Source organism: Cyprinus carpio, chromosome B15, assembly GCF_018340385.1.
Source record: "Cyprinus carpio isolate SPL01 chromosome B15, ASM1834038v1, whole genome shotgun sequence".
Classification (NCBI taxonomy): Eukaryota; Metazoa; Chordata; class Actinopteri; order Cypriniformes; family Cyprinidae; genus Cyprinus; species Cyprinus carpio.
The window spans coordinates 4,503,118-4,528,709 of NC_056611.1; the positions used below are offsets into that span (position 1 = coordinate 4,503,118).

General features: G+C 38.6%; 2 protein-coding genes across 4 annotated transcripts; one reads left to right on the forward strand and one right to left on the reverse strand.

Annotated features, from left to right (window-relative positions):
• Positions 1-1,239: 1,239 nt before the first annotated feature.
• On the forward strand, positions 1,240-12,353 carry nmd3 (NMD3 ribosome export adaptor). Of its 2 annotated transcripts, none has more exons than XM_042738960.1 (16): positions 1,240-1,395; positions 1,653-1,698; positions 1,819-1,953; positions 2,639-2,736; positions 2,824-2,903; positions 2,976-3,104; positions 4,902-4,992; positions 5,100-5,178; positions 5,533-5,629; positions 6,014-6,131; positions 7,276-7,421; positions 8,572-8,684; positions 8,770-8,842; positions 9,538-9,644; positions 10,603-10,673; positions 10,760-12,353. In XM_042738960.1, exons 2-16 carry the CDS (start codon positions 1,655-1,657, stop codon positions 10,891-10,893), a joined length of 1,515 nt encoding a protein of 504 aa, XP_042594894.1. In that variant the 5' UTR covers positions 1,240-1,395; positions 1,653-1,654; the 3' UTR covers positions 10,894-12,353. The 2 variants fall into 2 exon arrangements, with proteins under 2 accessions (XP_042594894.1, XP_042594895.1); XM_042738961.1 differs by having other exon boundaries at positions 1,275-1,399.
• A 9,840-nt stretch (positions 12,354-22,193) lies between these two features.
• On the reverse strand, positions 22,194-25,249 carry sptssb (serine palmitoyltransferase, small subunit B). 2 transcript variants are annotated; one of them, XM_042738963.1, is made up of 2 exons: positions 24,966-25,249; positions 22,194-23,391 (listed from the first exon to the last, which is right to left on the reverse strand). In XM_042738963.1, exon 2 carries the CDS (start codon positions 23,360-23,362, stop codon positions 23,114-23,116), a length of 249 nt encoding a protein of 82 aa, XP_042594897.1. In that variant the 5' UTR covers positions 23,363-23,391; positions 24,966-25,249; the 3' UTR covers positions 22,194-23,113. The 2 variants fall into 2 exon arrangements, with proteins under 2 accessions (XP_042594897.1, XP_042594896.1); XM_042738962.1 differs by having other exon boundaries at positions 22,194-23,394.
• Between the last annotated feature and the right edge of the window lie 343 nt (positions 25,250-25,592).

Sequence of the window (25,592 nt, forward strand, 5' to 3'; positions counted from 1 at the left end):
TCTTAATAATAATAATAAACACTAGCTTTTTGTATCTATTTGTTTTCTTTTTATTTATTACACAATTAACAAAAGCAAAAAAGGCCTCTAACACTAGCTTGCTCTATTCTTTTTCTAGTCTATCTGTTTTCTTTTTATTTATTATATAATTTTTAAAAAACTTGCTTGTATATCATTGCTCTGTTGTTGATTTTGATTGCTTCTGTTCTCCTCATTTGTAAGTTTTGGATAAAAGCGTCTCCTAAATGACTAAATGTAAATTAATTAAATCTGTATGTGGTTGTGTGTAATTTTGAAAATATTCAAATGTAAACCCTTTTGTAATCGTTAACATTTTCATAAATAACTCTAATTTAATTACACATATTTTTAGTAAGTGTAACTGATTACTGGTATATTTATTTTGTAATTTAATTATGTAACGCTACGTTACTTCCATACACTGGATATTTAGCCCCTGCAATGCTGTTTTTACAGCAGGGACCCCCTCGAAACACCACTGGGATAGGTTTCAGTAGCAAGTGGGGGATTTGTTGTGAAAACCTGGCAACCCTGAGTGCTGCTGCTTGACAGAATCAGTCTATGGACGGCAGACAGACAGGCTTTCACCAGAGACAGAACACTTACACACACTTACACACAAGACCACGGTCTCACATGTGTTTATTTCAGTTCTAAATACAAGAAACCAAACGATCTGTCAAAATAAAAGTCCCTGCTCTGCGCTGGCGTAGTGGATGACTAATAAAAATAGGAACCACAAAATTGTGAGTCAGAGTTTCCTGTTTTTAATGAAAAAAAAAAAGAGTAATGTATGTAAGTAAAATGCAATGTAATCAAATGGATTGTTGAAGGTTTGTTTTAACCAACTAAATAAATAAGCATACTTACAAATAAATAAATAAATAAATAAATGACATGAAAAATTGTTTTGATTTGTAGTTATTTAACTATATGAGAAAAGGGTGAAAATATGAGCGATATGAAACAGCTTTTGAGGAATTTTGTTTCTCTTATGCCATGGATTTAACCCATTTCCCTCCACTTGTTACCAGTGTTTGTTGTTGTTGTTGTTTTCATTGTGAACTAAATGCTTTCTCTAGTTCACGTCAGCCAGAATCAATGGCACCCAATTACTGCAACGTCCTTTTCCCGAGATAACAGTTCGAGTATTTTTTATTATTATTTTAGTTTATATATAAAAATAAAATATTACTCGCATTTACTTTCCGGCGCATGTCGGGCAGCTACCGGGGTCTTGTCGTTCCGACATCGTGCCGTGACGTCATCAGCGGGCGTCGGCCTAGGCGCAGACACATGTGCTGCTGTCTTCGTGTGGTGTTCATCAGAAGTTATTGATCTCATTGAACTGGTTATCGCGGATTCTCCAACACAGTGAGTATGTTTAGTGTTCCTGTATACTGACACACACCTTACTAAATAGCGCTGAGGTGACTTTAACGTTAGTACCGCGGTACAGTGACGTGTCCGACGGTAACACACAGACTCTACTCTCATCCATATATAATAACGCCAGTCATATAAAGCACAAATCAGAAGATACAGGGAGAAGTACTGATCTCTTCTGTCTAATGGTGATTAATCGCATTATTAAGATGAGTTCAGTTATTGTCTTTGGTGTGTTGTTGTAGTCATGGAGTACATGCAGGCGCCGCCATCAAGCAGCCAGGGCAACATGTGAGTATCAGTGACCCCTCATAAGAGTGTTTTCAGATGTTCTTCTGCATTTCATTCTGAAGTAGCTGTTTGGATCGTGTCTGAGTCTCTCACTCTCTGTGCTTCTCTCTGGGCCTGCAGCCTCTGCTGTATGTGTGGCATTGCTATTCCTCCGAACCCAGCCAACATGTGCGTGTCCTGCTTGAGGAGCAAAGTGGACATCTCCGAGGGAATCCCCAAGCAGGTCACCGTCCATTTCTGCAGGCAGTGTGAACGGTACGGTCAGCTCAAGAATATAAACTATGAGCACTGCTGACAGTGAAAGTGGAGTTAGGGCTGGAGCACAGCTGAGAAACAGTACAAGAACATATCTCAGATCTGATAAATGTCCTATGAGGAGTATGCAATGGCAGAATTGTCATTTTTGGGTGGCTGAACGGTCCCTTTAAATCATAAAATGCAGACTAAAGCATCTTGACACTGTTATTAACCACCTGTTGATTTGTGTGTTCTCTTGTCAAGAATATCTGTGATAATATATAAGCCTCATTCACTAACACGATTCAAGCATCAAGACTGAAAAAGTTTAATGCCACTTTAAGTTTTTGTTCTCACCCAAAAATAATGACTATCATGTATTTTTACAGTAATTTACAGAAGACTTCCACTCAAATCTCATAGTTCATATACCAACAAATCGTGTCAGGATTAATTAGATCCAGAATATAATAGAAATATGAAGAGAATCGAAGTAAATGACTGTCATTAAAAATAAACAGTCAGATAAAACCGAGCGATACAAAAGCAAGATTTTAGCTGCTTTTTAAACGTGTCCTTAGATCTTAAATCCAAAGGAAGGAAATTCAACGATTTGGGAGCAACGATTAATCCATGCAGTTATCTCACTCTTGAGTGTGCGACGATGACGTCTAGATGAGTGTTTTCTTGTGTGTGTGTGTAGGTACCTGCAGCCTCCGGGGACATGGCTCCAGTGCGCTCTGGAGTCCAGGGAGCTTCTGGCTCTGTGCCTTAAGAAACTCAAGAGTTCCATGGCTAAGGTTTGTAGCTCACAGAATCATCATCATCACATCGAGGACAGCTGCAGCTGATGCTGAGTTCACCGTGTGTTTCGTTTATCTCCATCAGTCAGACTCATCGATGCTGGCTTCTTATATACGGAGCCGCACTCGAAAAGAATCAAGATGAAGCTGACCATCCAGAAAGAGGTAACGCAGGGCATCTCTAGACTGAGGTGACTCCAGGTTGGCAGTGTTTCAGTGAGACTGATGTGTCTGCAGGTCATGAACGGAGCCATTCTGCAGCAAGTGTTCGTGGTGGAGTTTGTCATTCAGCCTCAGATGTGTGAGGACTGTCATCGAGTGGAGGCCAAAGACTTCTGGAAAGCAGTCGTGCAAGTCAGACAGAAGGTACACGCAGGAGACACATGCGCTGCTAAAACATTTCATTTTATACTACAGGGCTGTTGAATGCTTGAATCTGATTGGCTGACGGACGTTCTGAGGTGTGCTATTACACGGCGAATGTAGTTCCAGGCAGCTCTTGACCGCATCACAGTTACATATCACTTCACCAAACGATTAGAGTTATCTCAAAGATCCTTACAGCCTACAACAGCTAAACAATTACACTGGCCAAACAAATCAATATAGTAAACAATAAGATAAAAACAACAGATCATGTCCTTGTTTTGGCCACATTCTATCATGTATGGAAAGCACATACTGTATCTCTCCCGCTCTCTCTCACAGTTTGCACACATGCTTACATACGTGCGCATTTTGCTAGCACTACTCTGACGAATTTATCAGTAACATCAACTTTAAAAGCTACATGACTTCTCACAAGCCGAGGTAACAACAGCGGCACTGTTCATGAAGAAAATTAACTTAATGTGTGCATTACTTTCTAAGAATTCTACGGCCCCTTGTCACTTATTCCTAACTTATTCAATCCTAAAATATTTAATCAAATGTTAAGTTGCATTAGGTTAAAAGCATAGTAAGAGTTACAATTATTTGTCATTTATTGTGCCACTTACATTCTGCTAATTAGGTCTTAAAGTGACAGCAACCTAATATACTTGCTGCTAATAAGGATCAGTGTATATTTAATTTACACAGTGTTTTGTTTTGTGGTTTTAATTTCTAAAGTATTTCTTACATTAATATCATTGTTAGATTTTGTAAGTCTTTTGTATTTTTAAAATTTTTAATTTGCTGCTTTAGTCTTGTTTTCCAACTGACTGTTTAGTTGTCTTCAATAATTGCTTGCGAACTATACTCATATCAATTAATTAAGTGTATTAGTAAGTCTAGTATTAATTTTTGCTGTGGTTTCAAAATTGGTATGTTTTTGTGTGTGAGAAAAACTCAAGCTGTCACAATTAGGAAAAGCAAATGTCAACTAAATTTTGACTGCAATATACTAATATCTTTTTTGGGCCTACTTTTGCTGAACCTAGAGATGCACCGATTGCAATTTTATTTTAATATAGTTTTTAATAAAGTAAAATAAATTGTTGTGTGACCTGCCGATACCAATTTTTGCCAATTCTGATTTTCTCTCTAAGAACTATAATTGACAGCATTTACAAACAAAAATCTATACTTTTTTTCAATGCAAAAAAAAATAAAAAATTTTACATAATAAAAATGTATTAAACATTACAATTCCCCCAGTCTTGACTTAGTTACCGATATTCTCTATAAATGCAGTTACACTGCAAAATTTCAAATGCATTAATCTTTTTATACGATTAATGTTTTAAATATTTTTTAAACATACAAATAAGAAATGTTGGGAAAAATGCACTGATAATTTTAAATATGAAGCTGAACCACCAGTAGGTGGCGACAGATGTCATTGAGTCATTCATTCAACAGATTCCTTCAAACGCTGATTCATTCAGAAACGAGGGAAGTGACTGTCTTTATGAATGGGTTTCTGAATCATTGACTCACTCGATTCGTTCAAAAACGTGGATTAATTTCAGTAAGGAAACGCCGCTGTGTTGCTCGGAGACACACAACAGTTCTGCTGTGGCTTTGATTGAACTATTTTCATCAGCGAAATTGAGTAAAAAACTTGTTTCTGTTTTTGCTTTCGGACAGTATCATTCACATTTACCTTCTGTGTTCATTAATGAAATTATTACTGTTTCTCTGTGCCTTCAGCATTGTGTTGTTTACTTTTTCTTTCTCCAGACTGTCCACAAAAAGACCTTTTACTACTTGGAGCAGCTGATTTTGAAGCACAAGCTGCATCAGAGCACAGTGCGCATCAAAGAGATCCATGGTATGTTTCCCTCGGTGTTCGTCTGATGCTGTGTTATGAGTTCTAGTCATAGTCTGACCCATCGGTATTGTTCTTCCTTTTTAATACGTGTGTCTGTGTGTCTTCAGAGGGCATTGATTTCTACTACGCCTCTAAGCAGCACGCTCAGAAGATGGTGGATTTCTTGCAGTGCACCGTTCCCAGCAGGTCTGAAAATCATGTTTAGTATACGTTAAACGTCTCTTAAGAAACAAAACGTTAATTCTGTTTGTGCACCTGTTCTGTTGGATTGGACTCAAAAGAAACGTTTTCAGTTTATAAGCATGATAGACTATTTCACATGCATTCTCTCATACGTTGAGTTTAGTGATTTGAATTCACACAAGTGTAAACTCCAAACATATACCATGCACTTTGCAGAATGTAGCATTCGCTTTTAGTTCAGGGTATGGTTGAAGGGGAGCATGAGAAAGAGCTAATGGCTTGTATCTAATGTAATCCCTGCTGTGATGAGGTTTTATGTTGGGTGTATTAAACTCAGAGTGAGTGTTGTTTGTTCAGGTCGAAGGCGTCTCAGCGGTTGATCTCTCATGATGTTCACACCAATACCTACAACTACAAAAGCACCTTCTCGGTGGAGATCGTTCCTGTGTGTAAGGTAAACCTTGTTCATTCGTTCTGTGCTTCATTCATGCTTGGTGAATGCTTTTCACTGACTGGTTTATAGGTTTTTATTTTCTATATCTCTGTTGATGTATGTTGTACCGGCTTCACGATATTGGAAAAAAACTCACATTGCAATATTTTTGTTTTTCTGCGACATAAAAAAATCACCAGATGACTTGTCTTGTAGTTATTCAGTCTTGTAGATTCAGCTCTGCACACACACACAAACACACACACACACACACACACACACACACACACACACACACACACACACACACACACACTCATGGATTGATTTCACATGTAATGCATAGCTTTAGAAAACAACAATCCCATATGTTCCTTGTTTTCATCTCTCCGTGCTGTCTCGCAGGATAACGTGGTGTGTCTGTCTCCACGGCTCGCCCAGAGTCTGGGGAACATGGGTCAGGTGTGTGTCTGCATCCGGGTCACCAGCTCTATACACCTGATTGACCCCAACACCCTGCAGAGTGAGTCACTGTACACTCACTGAACCAGTCCCTCAAACCGTTCAGCGGTCAGAGCTCCACACTCACACTCGAGTGCGGTCCGTGGAGAGTAAAATAGACAAAAATCATTAAGATACTTGAGTTTTTGAATAAATAAAGCAGTATCAATGTTCCAGAATCTGGCAGTAAGTTTTAGGAGCTCATTTTTACTAAAAATGAGCTCCTGAAACTTACTTAGATTCTGGAAGATAGCTTCTTCAAACAGTGGTACAAGTGTTTGGGTCAGTAAGACACGTTTTTTCTTCTATTCAGCCAGGATTCATTCAATTGAAAGTGCATTTTCTGAACTGATGATAATCAGAAATGTATCTTGAGCAGCAAATATTAGAATTATTTCTGAAGGATCGTGTGACTGGAGAAATGATGCGGAAAATTCTCAAATAAATTACAGTTTAAACAGATATTCACATAGAAAACAGCCGTTTTAACTTGAAATAGGCCAGTATTTCAGTGTGTTACTCTTCTTCTGTATTTCTGATCAAATAAATGCAGTCTTGGTGAGCAGAAGAGACTGCAGCGTGTGTAGCAGATTTGTGACCCTGGACCACAAAAACAGTCATAAGGCTCAATTTACGGTATAAAGCTGAATAAATAATCTCTCCATTGATGTGTGGTTTGTAAGGAGGACAATATTTGTCTGAGATACAACTATTTGAAAATCTGGAATCTGAGGGAGCAAAAAAATCTAAATATTGAGAAAATCATCTTTAAAGTTGTTCAAATGAAGTTCTTAGCATATTACTAATCAAAAATTAATGCATATTACATAATCAAAAGTTACGTTTTGATATATTTACAGTAGGAAATGTACAAAATATCTTCATGGAACATGATCTTAATATCCTAATGATTTTTGGCATAAAAGAGAAATGTATAATCGTGACCCATACAATGTATTGTTGTCTATTGCTACAAATATACCTGTGCTACTGATGACTGCTTCTGTGCTGCCGGGAGACATTTAGTCAGACGAGATCAAATAAATTAATATTGTCATATCCATTATCGTGCTTCTCCATTAACTTTTTTAAAAGCTGCTGTCAATCATAACTCCCAGGTCTTTAGAGGATGGGATTGTATTTATTGTGAGTGTGTTTGATTTCAGTTGCTGAGGTGGATGGGAACACTTTCTGGCGTCAGCCGTTCAGCAGTCTGTGTAGCCCGCGTCAGCTGGAGGAGTTCATCGTCATGGACATCGACGTCATCAGAGATCAGAGGTTAGGAGCCGGCGCCGGTCTCAAATCCAATAAGGTAAAACTCCTACAAACTCCAGTAAACAACAAGCGATGAGTACTACAGTGAAGTGGAAGTGTTGTTTTTAGATGCTGGTAACTGCTTAATAATGTTAATTTCGTTCCAACCCGAGGACTTCACAGATTTCACAGTTCTTCTTTAAATGAAATGAAGTCAGCTATACTGTGTCAGGATACTCTGTATCATTAGACATCATGTTCATATTACAGACTCCAGAGTTTGGGAACCAAATGTGAAAAAGCTCTACCTCCTTTAGTGGACTTTGCTATCCTAGGTACTACCAAGAGTCCAGAGTTTTGTGACCTTAGGGATCGTGATGGGTTGTAGCGTGATGGAAGACTAGTTAGGTACGCAGGAGCTAAGCCATTAAGGGCCTTATAAGTAAGTAAGTAATATTTTGTAACTGATACGGAACTTAATAGGTAGCCAGTGCAGAGACTGTAGTATTGGGGTAATATGATCATATTTTCTTGACCTGGTAAGGACTCTAGCCGCTGCGTTTTGGACTACCTGTAGCTTGTTTATTGAGGATGCAGGACGACCACCTAGAAGTGCATTACAATAGTCCAGTCTAGAGGTCATGAATGCATGAACTAGCTTTTCTGCATCAGAAACAGGTAACATGTTTCGTAGCTTGGCAATGTTTCTAAGATGGAAGAATGCTGTTTTTGTAACATGGGAAATATGATTTTCAAAAGACAAGTTACTGTCTAATATAACACCCAGATTTTTGACTGTAGAGGAAGTAACAGTACATCCGTCTAGTTTTTTAGTGTTTTCTGGTCCAATAAGTAATATCTCTGTCTTTTCTGAATTTAATAGGAGAAAATTATTGGTCATCCAATCTTTTACATTTTTAACACACTCTGTTAGCTTAGATAATTTAGAAGTTTCACCTGGTCTTGTTGAGATATATAGTTGAGTATCATCAGCATAACAGTGGAAACTAATCCCGTATTTTCTAATAATATTACCAAGGGGCAACATGTATATTGAAAATAGCAGAGGGCGTAGAACAGATCCTTGTGGCACTCCATATTTTACTGGTGATACATGAGATGACCCCCCCCATTTAAATAAACAAAGTGAGAACGGTCACTACATTATCTGATTGTACTTTTGCAAATTTGCGTGTCTGTGTTTGCAGCACACGTTGGCTGAGGTTTGGGTTCAGAAGACGTCAGAGATGGACTCCAGTCATCAGTATCACTGCAGAACGTTCCTGGGTCACCTGCTGAACATCGGAGATCTGGTGCTGGGGTCAGTTCACACGCGTCACTTCAGTGATTTAATGCAGAAAATGGGGAAAAAAATTGATTGTAACGTTTTTTTTTTTGTACCTTAGTTTTGATTTTGCCAATGCCAATATCAATGATGAGTTCCTCAATAAGATGAACCCTCACCATGTTCCTGATGTGGTAAGACTCTCATTACAACTCATGTGCATGTAAATGATGTGCAGGGCCTGTGGAAATACAGTGGCCCCAAGAAGTGTTCAGACACTCAAACAATTCTGCATGCCGCTGGATGAGATACAAATATAATATGCAAAAGAACACTGCATAAGCTTTTGTCTAAACTCACTTTCAGAGGCAGTGCTTTTTTGTTAATTACAGTATAATGACAGCAAAGACATGTAAATTGTTACCCCCCAAAAAAGTTTCAAATGTTCTTTTCTATGCATCAAAAAAAATTCTGAATAAAATGTAGAAGACTAGAGTACTGATGCTGAAAATTCAGCTTTGCCATCACAGGAAAAAAAAAAAGGTTGCAATAGAAAACACCTTATTTTAAATTGTAACAATATTTCAAAAGAGAAGAGACTTATTTCAAAAACATTTTAATGATAGTGAGTCAGTCACTCGATCTGTATAAACTGAAAAATATACAATAAAAACAACATACTTGATATGTGAAGATAACTTTTACATTGTCAAAATTTTTGCAGAACTACGCTTTTATTAAAAGCGACTTGTATTGCATCCAACATACAAATCAATTCTTGCTTTTTCTGGAAATCAAACCCATGACTGTGACATTATTGCTAGCTACAGGAATGTGTTGAACTTGAATAATGATATTAATAGTAATAACATGTGCTGCTGGTGTTCAGGTGCTGATCAAGAAGAGTTATGACCGCATGAAGAGGATGAAGAGCCGAGTGTGGAAGCTGAGGGAGCTGGACCGAGAGAGAGACGCTACAGACACCGATGATGAGAGGTGAGCAGATCTGAACACATGGCCAAGCGCTCACATTTACCCCTCAAATTCATTCTATTAGAATGAAAAAAATTTGTTGAATGCTAATCTGAAAAAAATACAAATACAAAAAACTACAACAGATAAAAATTGCAATGAGGAGAATTTAATTGGAATTACTGAGAAAAATGACAATTACAAAACCATGAGAACTTGGAAGCATTGCAGTAATGAGGATGAGACTTCTACATTAATGATAATTTATGGGATGTCATAAAAATGGTCTAATGTAAAGAGCTTTAATGGTCCTAAAACAAGTTTTTTTTTTTTTTTTTTTTTTTTTTTTTTTTTTCGGGGTGAAAAACAACAGACATTCTTTCATGAAATTTACTTCGTTCAGATATAGTGAGGATAAACGTATGAAGAATAAGGAACAAAATTACTTTGAATGTCCACAGCATTAGTTTTCCCTATTTTTGGTGATAGTCTCATAGTTTTGTGTAGTGATGTCAGAAGTGTTTCTGTCATGAGCTGACACTAAAATTGTAAATGTGCAGCAATACCATTTTACAGAAACCATGCTAACTTTAATAAACAAAACAATCTAAAATATATATACATATACCACAACTATAAAAAAAACCTTATCATAACAAAAAAATATAAATACGTGGAAAAGTTCATATACCGGTGCATCTCAATAAATTAGAATGTCGTGGAAAAGTTCATTTATTTCAGTAATTCAACTCGTGTCTTAAATAAATTCAGTGCACACAGACTGAAGTAGTTTGTCTTTGGTTCTTTTAATTGTGATGATTTTGGCTCACATTTAACAAAAACCCACCATTTCAACAAATTAGAATACTTCATAAGACCAATAATTATATTTGAACTAAAATTGAACCGTCAGTCATCATTATCCTTTCTGATTCAGCTTTTGTTGCCTGTTTGATGATGATGATGATATTTTTCCTTATAGACAATACAATGAATTCCTGGAGGACCTGGAGGAAGATGAGATGCTGAGGAAGAACGTCAACATCTTCAGAGGTGAAGAAACACACCAGCACTCACAACGCATCTCTTGAGTTATCATTCTCACCGAACTCACACCAGAATCATTGTTCCCTGTACAGATGCTTCGAAGGTCCCTGTGGAGAGCGAGACGGATGACGACGGCGCTCCCAGGATCTCTCTGGCGGAGATGATGGAGGATCTGAGTCTGAGTGATGCCACCGGTGGAGCAGGAGCTGATATGATGACCGATTAATGAACATCACCACAGATCAGAGCAGGTGTCAGGCGCTTGTGAGGGATAGAACTAACCAGACACACGCCATTCATTCTCATGTGTCCTAATACGCCGGTGCAGTGATGCAGTACTATAATAAATCAAGTATTTAAACCCTGTCACTATTTTGACCCAAAAATGAAAATGTTGTCATTTACTCATCCTCATATCTTAAGAAAACCTTATGTCTTCCTTTATTCTGCTGAACAGAAAATAAGATTGTTTAAAGATCATCCATTTGGGTGAATTCAGTACAATGGCAGTACATTTGAATTATGTACATTTAGGATACATTTCAGTGCAGACTTAAGGCTCATGCATTCATTTGGAAGCGTGGTTTTTTTGGTCACCTTCTGGAACAAGGACAGAATGGATCTCATCATATACAGATTCGCTGGTCTGCTTCAGAAGTTGACACATTGATTTCATACAGGATTGGGTCAAATCTGGACAGATGTGGTCTGCAGTTCTTCTGCTTCTCGGTAGGGTTTAAAGGACACCCACTGGTCCAATAACAGTCCCAATGGTGTGGTTTTAAAGGTTTCTAGAATATTTTGCTTTTTCTGTGTGAAACAGTGAACAATACTTCTATAATAATTTAAATTTAACTTTTGTTTTGACGTGTTTTGATTCACCATTGACTAGTATGTCATCAACAATGGCTGCTGCACCTTTAATCCTCTCACGTCTTTCTCTGAAACTAGTCTCGATCCAAAATTAGTTCAAAAAGCAGGCAAAACTATTTAATTCCTTCAGCATTGGTATCGAATGTACTCTATTTTCATGAGTTTCATTACCCATTTAGGGAATGTCAGAAATGTATTTTTCCCCACTGGTCAAATTTAAACTCCTGTAGTGATGTTAATATTTAACCCAAAATAAAAAAAAAAAATACAAAAATGTTTAATAGTGAGTCAGTGCATCAGAACTTGGTTGGTTTAATGCTTTGTTTTAATATCATAACTCATGTGTGAAGGCTATGTCAGCCTTGCCTTTAACAGTTAAAATAGATTACAGGTTACAGTTTTTCTTTTATTTTGCTTATTTTAGTGCCAATATACCAACACAATATCACTAGAAAATGACACATTTCTTTAAAAATTAATGAAGAATCAGTTGCAGAACCACACGTGAAACCTTGTAATGCCTGTAACAGGACAGCAGTTTAGAAGTTATAAGTTATATATATAAGTTTTATATATATATAAACACACATACATGTATAATTAGGGATGACCATAATTGAAATTTAATGGTTAAGTGATTTTTACAGTTATTTTTTCAAGCTATTTTTTAAATGTTTGCATGTACTTTATCATATCAGTCAAAATTGCATTGAGAGAAAAAATTCTAAACTATAAAGGGCTAACTTGTGTTTGTGTACACTCAATAAATACAAAATACTGTGCTTTTGAAAAATAAAAAAGCGCTTTCAGCTATCTTGGGTTTCTTTAACTTTTATGCTTATTTTTCTTTGTTAGTCTGTTAATTAAGTGAAACATTTTGTGTAAGCATGCATATATATATATATATATATATATATATATATATATATATATATATGTATGTATGCAAGGATCCTGGAATCCCATACCTTATAAAGAGCATGAGGGAGTATTTGAACTATAGAGTAAATTATATTTAGGCTATACTATATTCTCAAAATGGTTAGTTTTCACACATTGTCACTCGCCTGCATCGCTTCTATGAACAGAGAAAAACAGAATCAAATTTTATATATATATATATATATATATATATATAGATATATATATAGATATAGATATAGATATATATAGATATATATAGCTATATAGACACAAACGGATCTTTGTTTTTGGTAATTCAGGGAACAACGTGTATGTAATGGGATCTATGTGACACTGATTTATTTGCCTTGTTCAGCTCTGATAATGTTGACATGCTGATAGCTGGCAGGCAAACGTCTGTGACTGCTTCACTGAAGCATGTTCTCATGTCATATATGGATTTTTATTAACCAGGTTTAAGTCCCCTGTGGGTAACACCACTCCCTACATATTCAAATCCCTTCGCTCCAGGACCTAATGAATTGCAGAGATTTATCTTTGGCAATAAACGCCTTTGATGGCTTTTACAGGGTTATTTATTACATTGAGAACATGTAATTGATGCCTGTTACACACTTTCACCAGTCTGCTTCAGTATGAAGGTTTATTTAAAGTGTTTAATCATTGTTAAGTTTTTAGCAACTTAAGTATGATGAAGCACCTCAAAAGAAATGTCAATTTTATGGATAATGAAGTTCAGTTATGTACAGATAAATCTACCTGATGGCCTTAAAGCAACTTTTTGTTGTTCTGCTCCGCTCCTTACCTTTCAGTGTTTTACTCATTAAACGCATTCCTTCAAAAGCTTTCCTTGAGTAAACACTGAAGTAGGAGCACAGAGTGGGTGGTAATGCGGTGTGTTCATTCATTGTAGTCGGTCAGATGAATAGACAGAGTTCAGGGCATGTCTGAATTCAGCTCATTGTAATTTCTTTTAAACAGGAAAGAACTGGATATTACAGCATATATGTTTGGGTGTGTTTAACCCAGTAGGGTTTATATTTGTTCACACTCATTCACTGCAGCTGCTAATACAGGTGAAAGTGCATTAACCTGAACTTTGTGAATGGATGAACATTACCATACATTATAATTATTTTTGGAAATCATCATTCATAACCACCCATTTTCAAAAATAGTGTATAAAGATTCATGTTTCATTGTTAAAATATTGTTAATTCTCCCCTCGCACTCATAGTCTCAGCACACCCGAAACACAGATTAGATCTGAAAATGATGCAAATGCATATGGTTTGAACTCTCCGCGGCTCCCTCTGTCACGGTCTGTTTATGTTTTGAGGACTTTAAAAGCCGGGCATACACTGTGCAGTTTTCATCTGTTTTTAAATCATCCAACTCTTTCTTGAGTCAGGCCATATTTTACCTTTGTTGTGCAGCGTATAGGGATAACAATAGGTGATTAATGTCAGATGAATGTCATAAAATTGGTCGCCCCTCCTAAGGGTATGACTTGGTTCTAGCACAGCTACAAACTGATTGCCCTAAGCTCAATGTATTTCCCCGTGTCTGCACGAAAACAGCACTTAGACCATGGTAATGCTGTGTGTGTGGAATGGACAAAAGCTATGTAAGCTACACATTTCTGGGTTCAGGGGGTCCCATGTGTTCGTTTTACATGTGAACTGTCAAATAGCAGCTCAGCAAGACTCTATAATGTAAGCACATGAATCTTTAAAAAAAACATTGCTGAAATCACACAGTATTTCCATTTTATCTTACTATACTTATTTTACAAAATAACTAAAACAATTAAAAACAAATGCCCAGCTTAAGCTCATATGCAATTTCTGTTTCCTTTGGTTCCTGTGTTTCTTCCTGTCCTTTGTTTTCATAGTTACTCATTTGTTGTCATGGTTACTCATTGAATTTGCTCACCTGTTGCTTGTTTTTTTTTTTTTTTTTTTTTTGCTTGTTGATATTGTGGACTTTGCTTTTAGTCATTAGTTTTAATATAGTTTTAGTTAGTTCGTATATTTGACAACTGGAGAATATCCTATACTTTGTGCTGCTTGAAAAACGCCAGACAGAAGAAACAATGAAAAATGATGGATTTACCTGCAATCAGAATTTTCCTCCTAAGGCAGGGGACCACATGAGAGACATCCTAGAACTAGCCCCCTTGGTACTTTATTCAGAGTCTTCACTCTGTTAATGTTTTTGTGGGATTAAACTCCCAAACCCAGGCCTGACTGCACTGTTATGGTCCTCAAGGGAATCTTTGTGGCTATGTTGGCTTTTATGTGGGTGTTGATCAATTGTGGTTTCCCTGGACAGTGAAGGAGGAAGATCCACTCAGCCCCACGCCTACAAAAGACCCAGAGCCAGAGCCTGCCAGGCACCAAGATTCAGAGATCCAGAGCTTGAGAGCACTTTGGAGCAAGAGCTAGCCACCAGGTTCTCCCAGCCTCCTTTGTCTCAGCTGGTCCTGCCTGGCTTCCTAACTCCTTCAACCTCGCTGGTTCCATCCAGCTCCTCTGGCTCCCACTGTTTCTGTCCAGCCTCCAGACTCCTTTGTTCTCACTGGTTCTCTTCAGTCCCTGTTTTCAGTTCAGTTTGTTGGTTCTCGTCATTATTACTATTGTTGTTTACATTTCAAACTAAAAACAATTTATACTGGAATTGGCAGGGTGATAAAAATTTCTCACTGTTGGAAAATATCCTTCATGCTGCATGGGGCAAGGATTTTCACAAAGTTGGACTTGCGTAACTTGCTATTTTGTCTGGAATTGGCAGGGTGATAAATTTTTCTCCAAAGGTGTCATTTACACTGGGGGACGCTGGGGACATGTCCCCACCACTTTTTGAAATGGCTGATTTTATCCCCACCACTTTTTGAAAGCATTTGGTTAAAATGTTCTAAAAATCAAGCGAACCAAGAAATGTTAAAGGTTTATTTGCACAAAATAAAACATGCAATGCAGTTTAGATACAGAAAGAAACAATGTACAATATCAAAAAAAAAAGTAACTTAAAATTAACTATTACTGATTCTAAAATGACCCAAAAACATGCATGCGCCGATCAGTAACTTGAACAAACCTCTTGACACAGTTTTCTTCTTGTCCAAGTTATACATTCTCTCTCTGTGAAACATGACAAACAGCCACACTGTTGAGTCGGGTTTGTGACATTGAAGAGCGCAGCCAGGTCTTCAGGCGTCTCAAGGCACCCCATGAAGCTTCTCTCTGCTTCAGCAGATGAGGCAGGAACAACGAGCAAACAAACGCAGAAGTGCCTCAACTTGACTGAAGAGACCACGGACCCTCGGGAACCATGTTCTTCATGATTTCTGTCACTTCTGAGCAGGTTTTGTAGGTGTAATTGGCAGTGAACATGGCCAGCTGCACCTTTAGGGACTGGAACTGCAGCTCTGGATACAGGTCAACCACGTCATCAATTTGACCAGAGAGTAGGACTTTCTCCAGCTTGACCAGGTGCTGTAGCCCTTCTTGTTCAAACTGCTTTGTCAGCTGTGTTGTTACAATGTCAAGGATTTGGAAGAACTGTACACGGTAGTACTCCTGATCTGTGGATGGAACGTAGGGCTCAGCTGGGCCAGCATGTCTCCTCTGTGGCTTTCGTAAATGTGGCATCTTTATTGGTTCAATGTCCAAAGATGTTACCAGGTCAGTTGCACTGGTGTAGACTGTGATGAATGCTTCTTCGGTTCGTTGGCTCTGAAAGTGTTTTTTCACATAGTCAACTGCACTTAACATGCCTCCAACTTTTTCCCCTCTCCCCTGCAGTGAAGTGTTAAGGCCCTCCAACCCCATCATCACCTCTTTTGCCAGAAACAGGCCAAGGACTGTGGTGCCCTTTTTGGAACCGCTCATGAAGGCCATTAGCTCTAGAAGCTGTGTCTGATGTGTTGGACGAAGCCATCTCTTCCAGTGCAGCCAAGACTGCCTCATATTGACCAAGGATGGCGTCAATGGCTGGGGAGCGCACTGTCCATTGTGTTGGGCACAAAGGTTTGAGTGTGATGTAAGAACCACTTGTGGACTTTGCAACAGACTTGAAAATGGTCTTAAATTTGCCTGATTGTCCAAACAAGCACCCCAACTCATGGGTCCACTGCAATGCATCCCTCACAATCGGTGTGGTTGAGCAAGCTGCTTGTGTGACCAGGTTGACGCAGTGAGGCCCACAGTGAACATAAATAGCAAGTGGCTGTTCTTTTCTGATGTGAGCCTGTACTCCCGACAGATGTCCTGACATATTGGCTGCTCCATCATAGGTCTGGGCACGCAGTCCTGAAAGGGGTAGGTTCAGACGGAGTAGCACATCAGAGACAATCTTAGAAATTTGCTCACCTGTGGTGGAAGAAGTTTCGTAGAGGCCAATGAATTCCTCTCGTGGTTCCGAGTCAGAATCAACGTAGCGGAGACAGATGGACTCCTGCTCTGTGCCAGTTACGTCCTGTGTTCCATCAATTATTACTGAATATTGGACCACTTGTAAAGCCAGGATTTCCTCTGCAATGTTGCGAATGATGGTATTGCTCATTAAACTTAGCATTTCATTTTGAACGACAGGGCTGGTGTAGCTGTGGTTCCGTTTTAACCAGTGTCCAAGGGCAGGATCATCCTCTGCCTTAAGAACGAGAAGGTAGTGGAAGTTCCCCTCTTCATTTCCATGTCCTCTTAAAGCTAGGCCTTGTTGGGCCAAGTACTTAATAGAGCTTAATATTTTTAGTAAGTTTGACCTGGCCTCCTCTTGTGCAGTTGCCAAAACACTGGATAGTTGGGCATTAATTGATTTTGGCTCATAAATGTGCGTAGTCACTGCAATGTTGTGTGTTTTGCTGCTTGAGTGTCGCTCAAAACCCTCCACAGCCCGTTTCCAGTTCCTAAAGCCTGTCAAAATAAATGTTGGCTCTGTATTTTTGGCTAGTGAAGATGTTTGCTTTGAAAAGGCCTTGGTGCAATAAAAGCACAAAACTCCTTTCAGTCTAGGACAGTAGTGTAACCAAGGGAAATCATCGAACCAGCTCTTCTGAAATCGAAGCGTCTTGTTGGCCAACTTCTGCACCTCAATAAACTTGGGATGAGGGCGATATGGCTCAGTCAAAGGGTAATTTTTGCTCTGCCTCAGATTCTACTTGTTCCTCATCTACAGTGCCTTCATGCTTGGATTCCTCATCCTCATTGTTCGGATTTGGCCCTTTCTCCCTGACATCAGCCCTAGCACTAACCACTGCCTGCTGCAGATCCTATTGAAATAAATGTAATTGTACAATAAATATGAATGTCTTGTACTTTTAATGTGTAAGATGGACTTTGTAAACATGTTATTACACAGTTGAAATAACTTTTTCTGAAGTAAACTCTCTGGCTCTTTCTCCTGCTCTCCATCAGCACTTACAATGGAAACCGACTGCTGCTGAAGCTGGTGTGAGATTATGACATATTAACCCACAACCAAATAAGACACCATAAACTAAGCAACAGTCTACAATGTCTGCAACATCTTAATTTTTTTTAAATTGTCAAATACTTTTAAAGTGTAAGATCCACTTTTTAAATTGATAAAATAAAATCTTAATATACATTACTTTTTCTAAAGTATGTTAATCTCACCTCTAAACTCTGGCTTTTTTCTCCTGCTCTCCATCAGTTCCTGGAGTTTCAACTGGCTGCTGCTGATTCTAATGCAAAATTATGAAAAAAAATGTTAACCCGAGACCTAATCCTTACAGTAGGCTACACTATCAACTACAGCTAAGCAACAGTCTACAACATGTGCAGGAAAACTGTTATTGTTCATTAGATAATAGAGGTTATCAGCAGGCCTACTGTTAAAACATAATGTAACGTTGATTAGATGGACTGATTAACTAGCTAGCCAGCTAGAATAGCTAGTTTTGCAAAGATATTAAGATAAGTGCCTCTTTCTTATTGCTGGATTTTACAGTAGGCTTCCATAATAAGACCATCACTTACAGTACAGTGCTGTTTGCTGAAGTAGTTTCTAATGTCTCCTCCTTCTTTCCTCTTGGACATTGTGCAGTTTCGGTTGCTGTAAATTAGGCTACTGCAGTCGATCACACCCCGGTGTGATCAGAACGGTAAGTGCATGACGTGATCAACTGCTAAATTTAAATGTGCTTTCGCGCGTTGGCTGGCGCTGAGCCAGAGACAGGCGCGCGCAGAGCTGTCATATATCACAACTTTTCAGTGTTTTCAACCACATAATGTTTATTTTAGGTTTCAGACATATAAGTACTAAAAAAAACAATACATTTAGAGTTTGTAAAATACACACTGATGTCAAAGGAAGAGGCAATAATAATCCTTTCCATTATAATTAGATACGTTTTATTCATATCAGATACACATTGTGTAAGTAACTTTAAAGTGTACTCTATTATTCTCCCAGTTCACCAGCCACTTTTATGTATTTCGGGAGAAGTGGATGAATTCACGTGTTGTAAATCCAACAGACCCGATTCTCTGAACTGCGTCTGCGGCACAAATCGCGCATACAGCTCAACTAACGCGATCGTTATAAAGGTGTTTAAACAACAAGACACTTCAACTTGCATATATTTGACAATCGAAATATCAGTTATTTCATGCCATATCTAACAAATATGTGAATATTTTGAATAAAAAAGGAAAAATGACATAAAAGCAGATCATCATTCATTCAGCTGTTGTTGCTGCGGTGTGTCACGTGACAAGCAATGACGCGTCACCATGGAAACCATAAAGTGACACGTTCTAAATAACGGTTGCCTGAAAAACTCACGCTGGGGGAGAGTCAGCCCTGAGAATATTGTAAACTTACGTGTGGAAGGGTTAAATGTTTAGCTAGCTAAGTTACTGCATTTTTCTACAACTGATTATCCTGTGCAGTGTTGCCATATTTCTTTTTTTTTTTTTGTCCCCTCAAAAATCTCACTCTCACTCTTCTTCCTTCTTTTTCTCCAAAGGGAAATTTGAATATTTGGCAGTTCTTGCTCAAAAATCCTCCTCAAAATGCTCAGTCTCACTGGTGTTGCTTCAGACAATTTGATTTCACTCTCTTGCTTCTGCCTGTTTCCAGGAATGGCAAGCCGGACACCTTGTCCCAGTGCTTTGCTGCCCCAGGCAATGTTCCCTGGTACCCCAGGGCCGTGTGGTGGGGCAGGAGGCTGTCTGGGGTGTGGAGAGCCATGTCTCCTCAAATGCAACGTGCAACCCGAAGGGTATCCAAACCCCTCTGTGGTGTGACAAGCAACGGTGCTATATATCCACGCCAACCGAAGGGTATCCAAACCCCTCTGTGGTGTGACAAGCTTTGCAAATTGCTTATACACATTGCACAATAGCTTTCATTCTTCTTGCAGATCCTCCCAAGCTCTGTCAGGTTTGATGGGAACTATTGGTGGACAGCCGTGTTTTTAGGTCTGTAATGAAATGTTTGATTGGGTTCAAGTCCGGGACTCTCAAGGAGGTGTACTTACACCGCTCTTACTTCATCTTGGCTGTGAGCTGATGAACCTGATGTCATGAGTTCTCTGGATCAGGTATTCATTAGCAATACAAGGTTCATCGGACCTGAGAATCTTGTTTTTCCCATTCAAGCCGCTCCCTGTCACTGAAAGGTTCATCGGACCTGAGAATCTTGTTCCCCCAAACAAAACACTCTTAAATGATTAGCTGTGCCTGGTTTCCCCCAAACATGACACTTGGAATTCAAGGTTCATCTCACATTAAAAACCTCTTACATCCATCAAACACTGAATACATCTCTCATTCACCAAAGAGGGGCTCTGTTTGGTCACTGCCATAAAGCCCAGATAAGTGGATGGTTGTCTTTCTGTTTTTTCCATCTCCACACAACCCAACCAGAGTGACCATCAGGTTCTTGGTCACCTCTCTTACAGAGGAAAAAGGGCTTCTTTCTGGATTTCTCAGTTCATCCGACCAACTCTAGGAAGAGGCTTGGTTGTTCCAAATGTCTTCCATTTAAGGATTACGGAGGCCACTGTGATCTTGGAAGCATTCAGTTTGCAGCAGAATTTTTAGTAGTTCCTGTATCTGAGCATCGTGTGGCTTGGTTTTTGCTCTGATCATATGAACTGACACACCTGGGCTCAAAATCAAAGCGTAGAAACACCTCAAGAGTGATCCAGAGAAACAGTAAGCACCTCAGTTAAATTTTAAGTGTCATAGCAAAGGGTCTGATTACTTATATCAGTGCGATATCGTACTTTTCTTTATTATTATTTTTAATAAATTTGCAGTAATTACAAATCTTTATTCTTAAAAGTATAGATTAATGTAAAAAACTAAATTAGCAGTTTAGCATAAGCCTACAACATAATAGTGTAAAAAATATGAATGCACTCAATTCACAGCTTCAATAAGAAAGACTTATATTCAGAAAACAGACTGTTCTTTCTCCGTTTTATTATTTCATTAGTCATTTAGCAAGGTTAAGTGTAGCTCAGAACAAACACTATCATCACGGATAACAATATAATTGGATAACGTCTGTTAATGTTTCCCTGCTGTGGATGTGGCAGCGCCCACAGTCTCCATCTGATTCATTGGCGACTATATAATTTGATTTAAAAATTGCTTAGTGAGATGTCAGTGAGCATAATCGGATAGATCCAGTCAGTGTAGTTCTCCAGTAAACAACTAGATGTTGCAGTTGCTGGTCTTCTGTTGCAGACTCAAGTCTTTTCTATAATGGCACTGGACCCCCTGTTAAAACCACTTTCCAGGGGAGATGCTGCAAACTGCATCATCCGCATATAGGGAGCACCGCTACTTATCACTGCCATGATTAAAGTGCTGTGTCATTCTCAGGCTACACCAGGAGCCAGTTCTTTACTGGCTATAAAGTTATGCTGCCTTCACGTGCTATTGAAATGATCATAAATATGAGTTTCCTAACCGGACAATTGGACAAAAACGGCCCTTTCAAGTCATGTTTACTAGTGGGAAACAGAGATAATTTTGATACCAGGGTTTCCGAGTTGGGCGGAAGCCTCCTGGAGCTGTTTCTAAACAGTCTTCTCAGGCAGCATAACGGTTTAATGATATACAACAAAACATAGAGAGCTTTGGTGATAATTAAATGAATGTTTAATTACTACAACACTAATTTCTTGCTAGAAATGCAAATAAAAAGTGGAAAAAGTTGGTCAAAAATATAAATATACACAAACTGCCCATCAACCGCATCATGGTGGAAAAAATAAGTTGTGACTGCAGTCATAACATTGTTTTGGTATTAATCATGTTTTTGTTGAGGTGTTGTTGAAGCTGATGTGTGGTATGTGACACCTGCTCTGTTAGAAACAATTCTACTGCAACAAACTGGGCGAAAAGCAGATGCAGGTGAAGTAAAGAAGAAAAAAGGGGTTTAAAAGAGGAAGGTACACTAGTCATAATTGTCCTATATTTACCGCTGTCTGTCCTAAAAAGTTACATTGAACCATGAAGGGTGTCGGTGGATATATGATACGTGCTGATTCAAACAGGCAAGATCTCGCTGCAAAAAAAAAAGCATGCCTTTTGAGAAAGAATGGCTTGGAAAGAATTCTGAAGAAAGTCTTTGGGAAAACCGGATTGTTGGAGCGGCATTAGCTAAGCCTTCTAGGCACCAATAACTTTCAACATGGAAAAACCAGTCTGGCTGCTTTCCTGCTTTACAATTTTAAATACATATATATATATATATAAACAAATGCCCTCTTGTAGATTAAAGTCCTACATCACTTTCAAAATATCCTTTTAGGCCACAGAAGTTTTACATTCTAAAAGTTATAGAGAGTACAGAAAATGGGACAGGTATTTTGTGAAATGTATTTATTCCTGAAAAATACACTATTATACACATTAAAAGTGTCACTCTACACTACTTGCCACTGTGTTATTCCATGAGGCAAGTTTGTAATGAATAATGCATAAGGCCAAAGGAAATCCAAAATCTGTGGAATTGATTTAAACATGTGATCAAACGAGCATTCTTTTAGTGGCTGCAACATTAACCACAGGTATTTAACAAATAAATGTTCAAGTGCCAATACATTTGTGAATGATGCTTGTTCCAGATCTGCAGGGCACAGATTGCATGCGAACATTTGTGTGCATGCAATTCTATATCAGCAGCAGTGACTAAAGAAATGATGGAAGACAGTCAGACCACCACAAGAATCAATGGGCCCCGTGCAGCAATCTGTATTCAGAAATAAACATGGACAGCAGTAACATTACAAAACTCCCAGAATATAAAAAATTCAGTATGCAATAATAAAAAAACAACTTTTAATTTGCTCTGGAGCAAACAATATCTCAGTCTGATCATGGCGTATCATGATTTCCTTATTATCAACCAGTGATGACGAGGACGTTAATCGCAAAGTAGTGTCCACATGTGATGAGTGATATCATACAAAAACCTCCCGTGGGAATCCATCCAAATCCTTGCATACAAAATCCCACGACGGTGCAGGAAACCAGGCAAACGTGGAAGACTTGAAGGGCTTGAACATGGCTTTTGACAACACCTCATTACATCTGGCTTGTTTGTTCCTGAGTAGAAAATAAACAAGAGTTTTCAAGCCAATAATCACACAGCAGATCAATAGTTCATCGTGAGTTCATGAGGGCCACTGTGCTCTCGGGTTGCCCTCGGACCAGCTCAGAGAAGAACTCCAGCGCCAGCCGCACGTGAATAGGCACAAACACATAGGAGGTGTAAATGACCATGGCCACCATAGTAAAGAGGAGCGTGTTGAAGATGGACTGTTCCCACGGCTCCAGCACATAGATGCCTGTGATGAGCAGGTACTGATAGTACAGCCAGCCCACATACTCTCTCATGTTCTTCATATCCATGCGGAGGACCGACACAGCCGCGCTACGAGCTGCTGGGGGAAGACAACAGGGTGAGGCGCATCCTTACATACAATGACAATGGACACGACCACAACAGATGTGTAATAATGGTGCTTAGGAGTGGTATATGTCTTTAAAGGACCTGTCAAACAATGCCACATGAATTTATGACGTGAATGAGTGACTGCAGCATTCAGAAGGCTTGTGTATTCCAGTATTTATTTTTAGGGCCGTCGTCTACTGATAACAGTTTCATCATGTGAAACAAAATAACCATTATTGATACACACACTGACGTTCTATAAGCATGAAAACATGTCCTGTTATGACAACTGGACAGTCAGTAGATGTTTCCATCACTGCACTGATGGAAACGCCAAATTTTGATTGAAAAAATCCCTTAATTCGCAAGTGGTTTAATGCCTGATTTCTGTATAATTGTCTTACATGACTGCGTTCTTAAACAGCAGCATCCGCCCCTAAAGTAATGCCTGCATTTATTTTGTTTTTGAGTCTTTTATTACATATGAAAATTATTATATTTAGTAGCCTCTCCTACTTTTCTTAGTGATATTTACTGCCAGTTTATCAGGAGGTGATGATTTCGCTGGATGGAAACGCTGCATATTTGCAAATATTTTATTCGATTTTGTGCATAAGTTAAATTTGCAACTTTGGATGGAAACCCAACTAGTGAGAACGGAATCTTAGTCTTTAAGTGAGTGTTGTGGTAATATTACATTACTGGTAGTTTATTTTTCCCCAGCAGTAAGCACATCAGGGACCATCTGACCTTTGTAAGGCAAAGTGTGCATGAAGAGAGTGATGGGATGAAACGAGCCATGTTTAAATGTGCTAATTGTTGATGTGAAGCTCAAGGGCAATGTGCAAAGCCCTGCAGGAACACGTCTGCTCCCTCTCTGAGAACTCATGTCAACAGCAAGGAAAACATTTACACTCCTGCTCATAAAATTCAGACTAATACAACAACTGGGTTGCATATTTGGATTTAAGATTGCATTATTATGGTAAATTATAAATCACATAAGGCTATACAGTTTAGCTACATAAAGTGAACATAGGTAGTTTACAAATAATTATTTTATTTAGTTTCAGTCATATTCAACCCTAATTCTGATTTAAATGAAACTGGTTAACTGAGATATTACCACATTAGGTTGTCCAGTAGATGATAGTATCCCTGCAGCTATAGACATAATAGTTTCTGTGGCATGAACTCAAGAGGACTCAAATAAAGCATAAACAAAACATTATACATAACAACGGACATCAGGCAGCAATGTCAACTGTCATAATTCCATATCCAGGCAACAGTTGAGACATTAAACATATTTCACCTGGATCCTTTTGTTGCACTGGTTGTTAACAGGACAGACTTTTTTTGATGCACTAAATAAAATATCCTCAAGTAGAGGATACCGATGTGAATGTGCACATGCATGATAACAGTTCAACCGTGCATGAAAGAGAAGTATTCATAATGTTATGGCCATGACAGTTATTGTTGATATTCTTCGTCAAAAGCTGCATGCATCAGAGGAACATTGCGGTAATGTGATGAGAGTCATGTAAAGTCACTCACCTCCGCGGGTCACGCTGCAGTGAAGAGTGGATGTGATGTGATGCGAGTGTGTGGTGAATATGGATCGCTGCAAAAGCTGCTCTACCAGTTAAATACACGCACCACTCCCACTTCTCCGATTCACTCTCACCTGTGTGTGTGTGTGTGTGTGTGTGTGTGCGCGCGCGCGCGCGCGCGTGGGTGCGTGTAAAGGACTAGAATGGCAAAAGAAAAGATCAAACGTATATTAAAGTTCCTTGTGTTTTTTTTCTCTACATGCACGCATCTCTCTCTCTCTCTCTCTCTCTCTCTCTCTCTGCGGTAATGATGCTGTAGCCGCAGTAGGGTACTCTGTGACGTCACCTGCCGCATGGATGTTTTACAGCAGTCGGCTCATTCCCACATTTTACTAAATTCACAAACAAACAAATTGCATACCAAAATGTTACGTTTTTGAACTATGCAAACACACACACAAAACAACAACAACAACAAAAAACAATTTGTGGAGTAATTCTTTAAAATGAGATTTGCAGTGTACCATTCCTAGAAAAATGTAGACTATATCCCCAATTCCCATGTTTTACAATTTTATTGATTTACATGACATAATTTTTTCAGTTTTATCTTAATTCAATACTTGTTTTG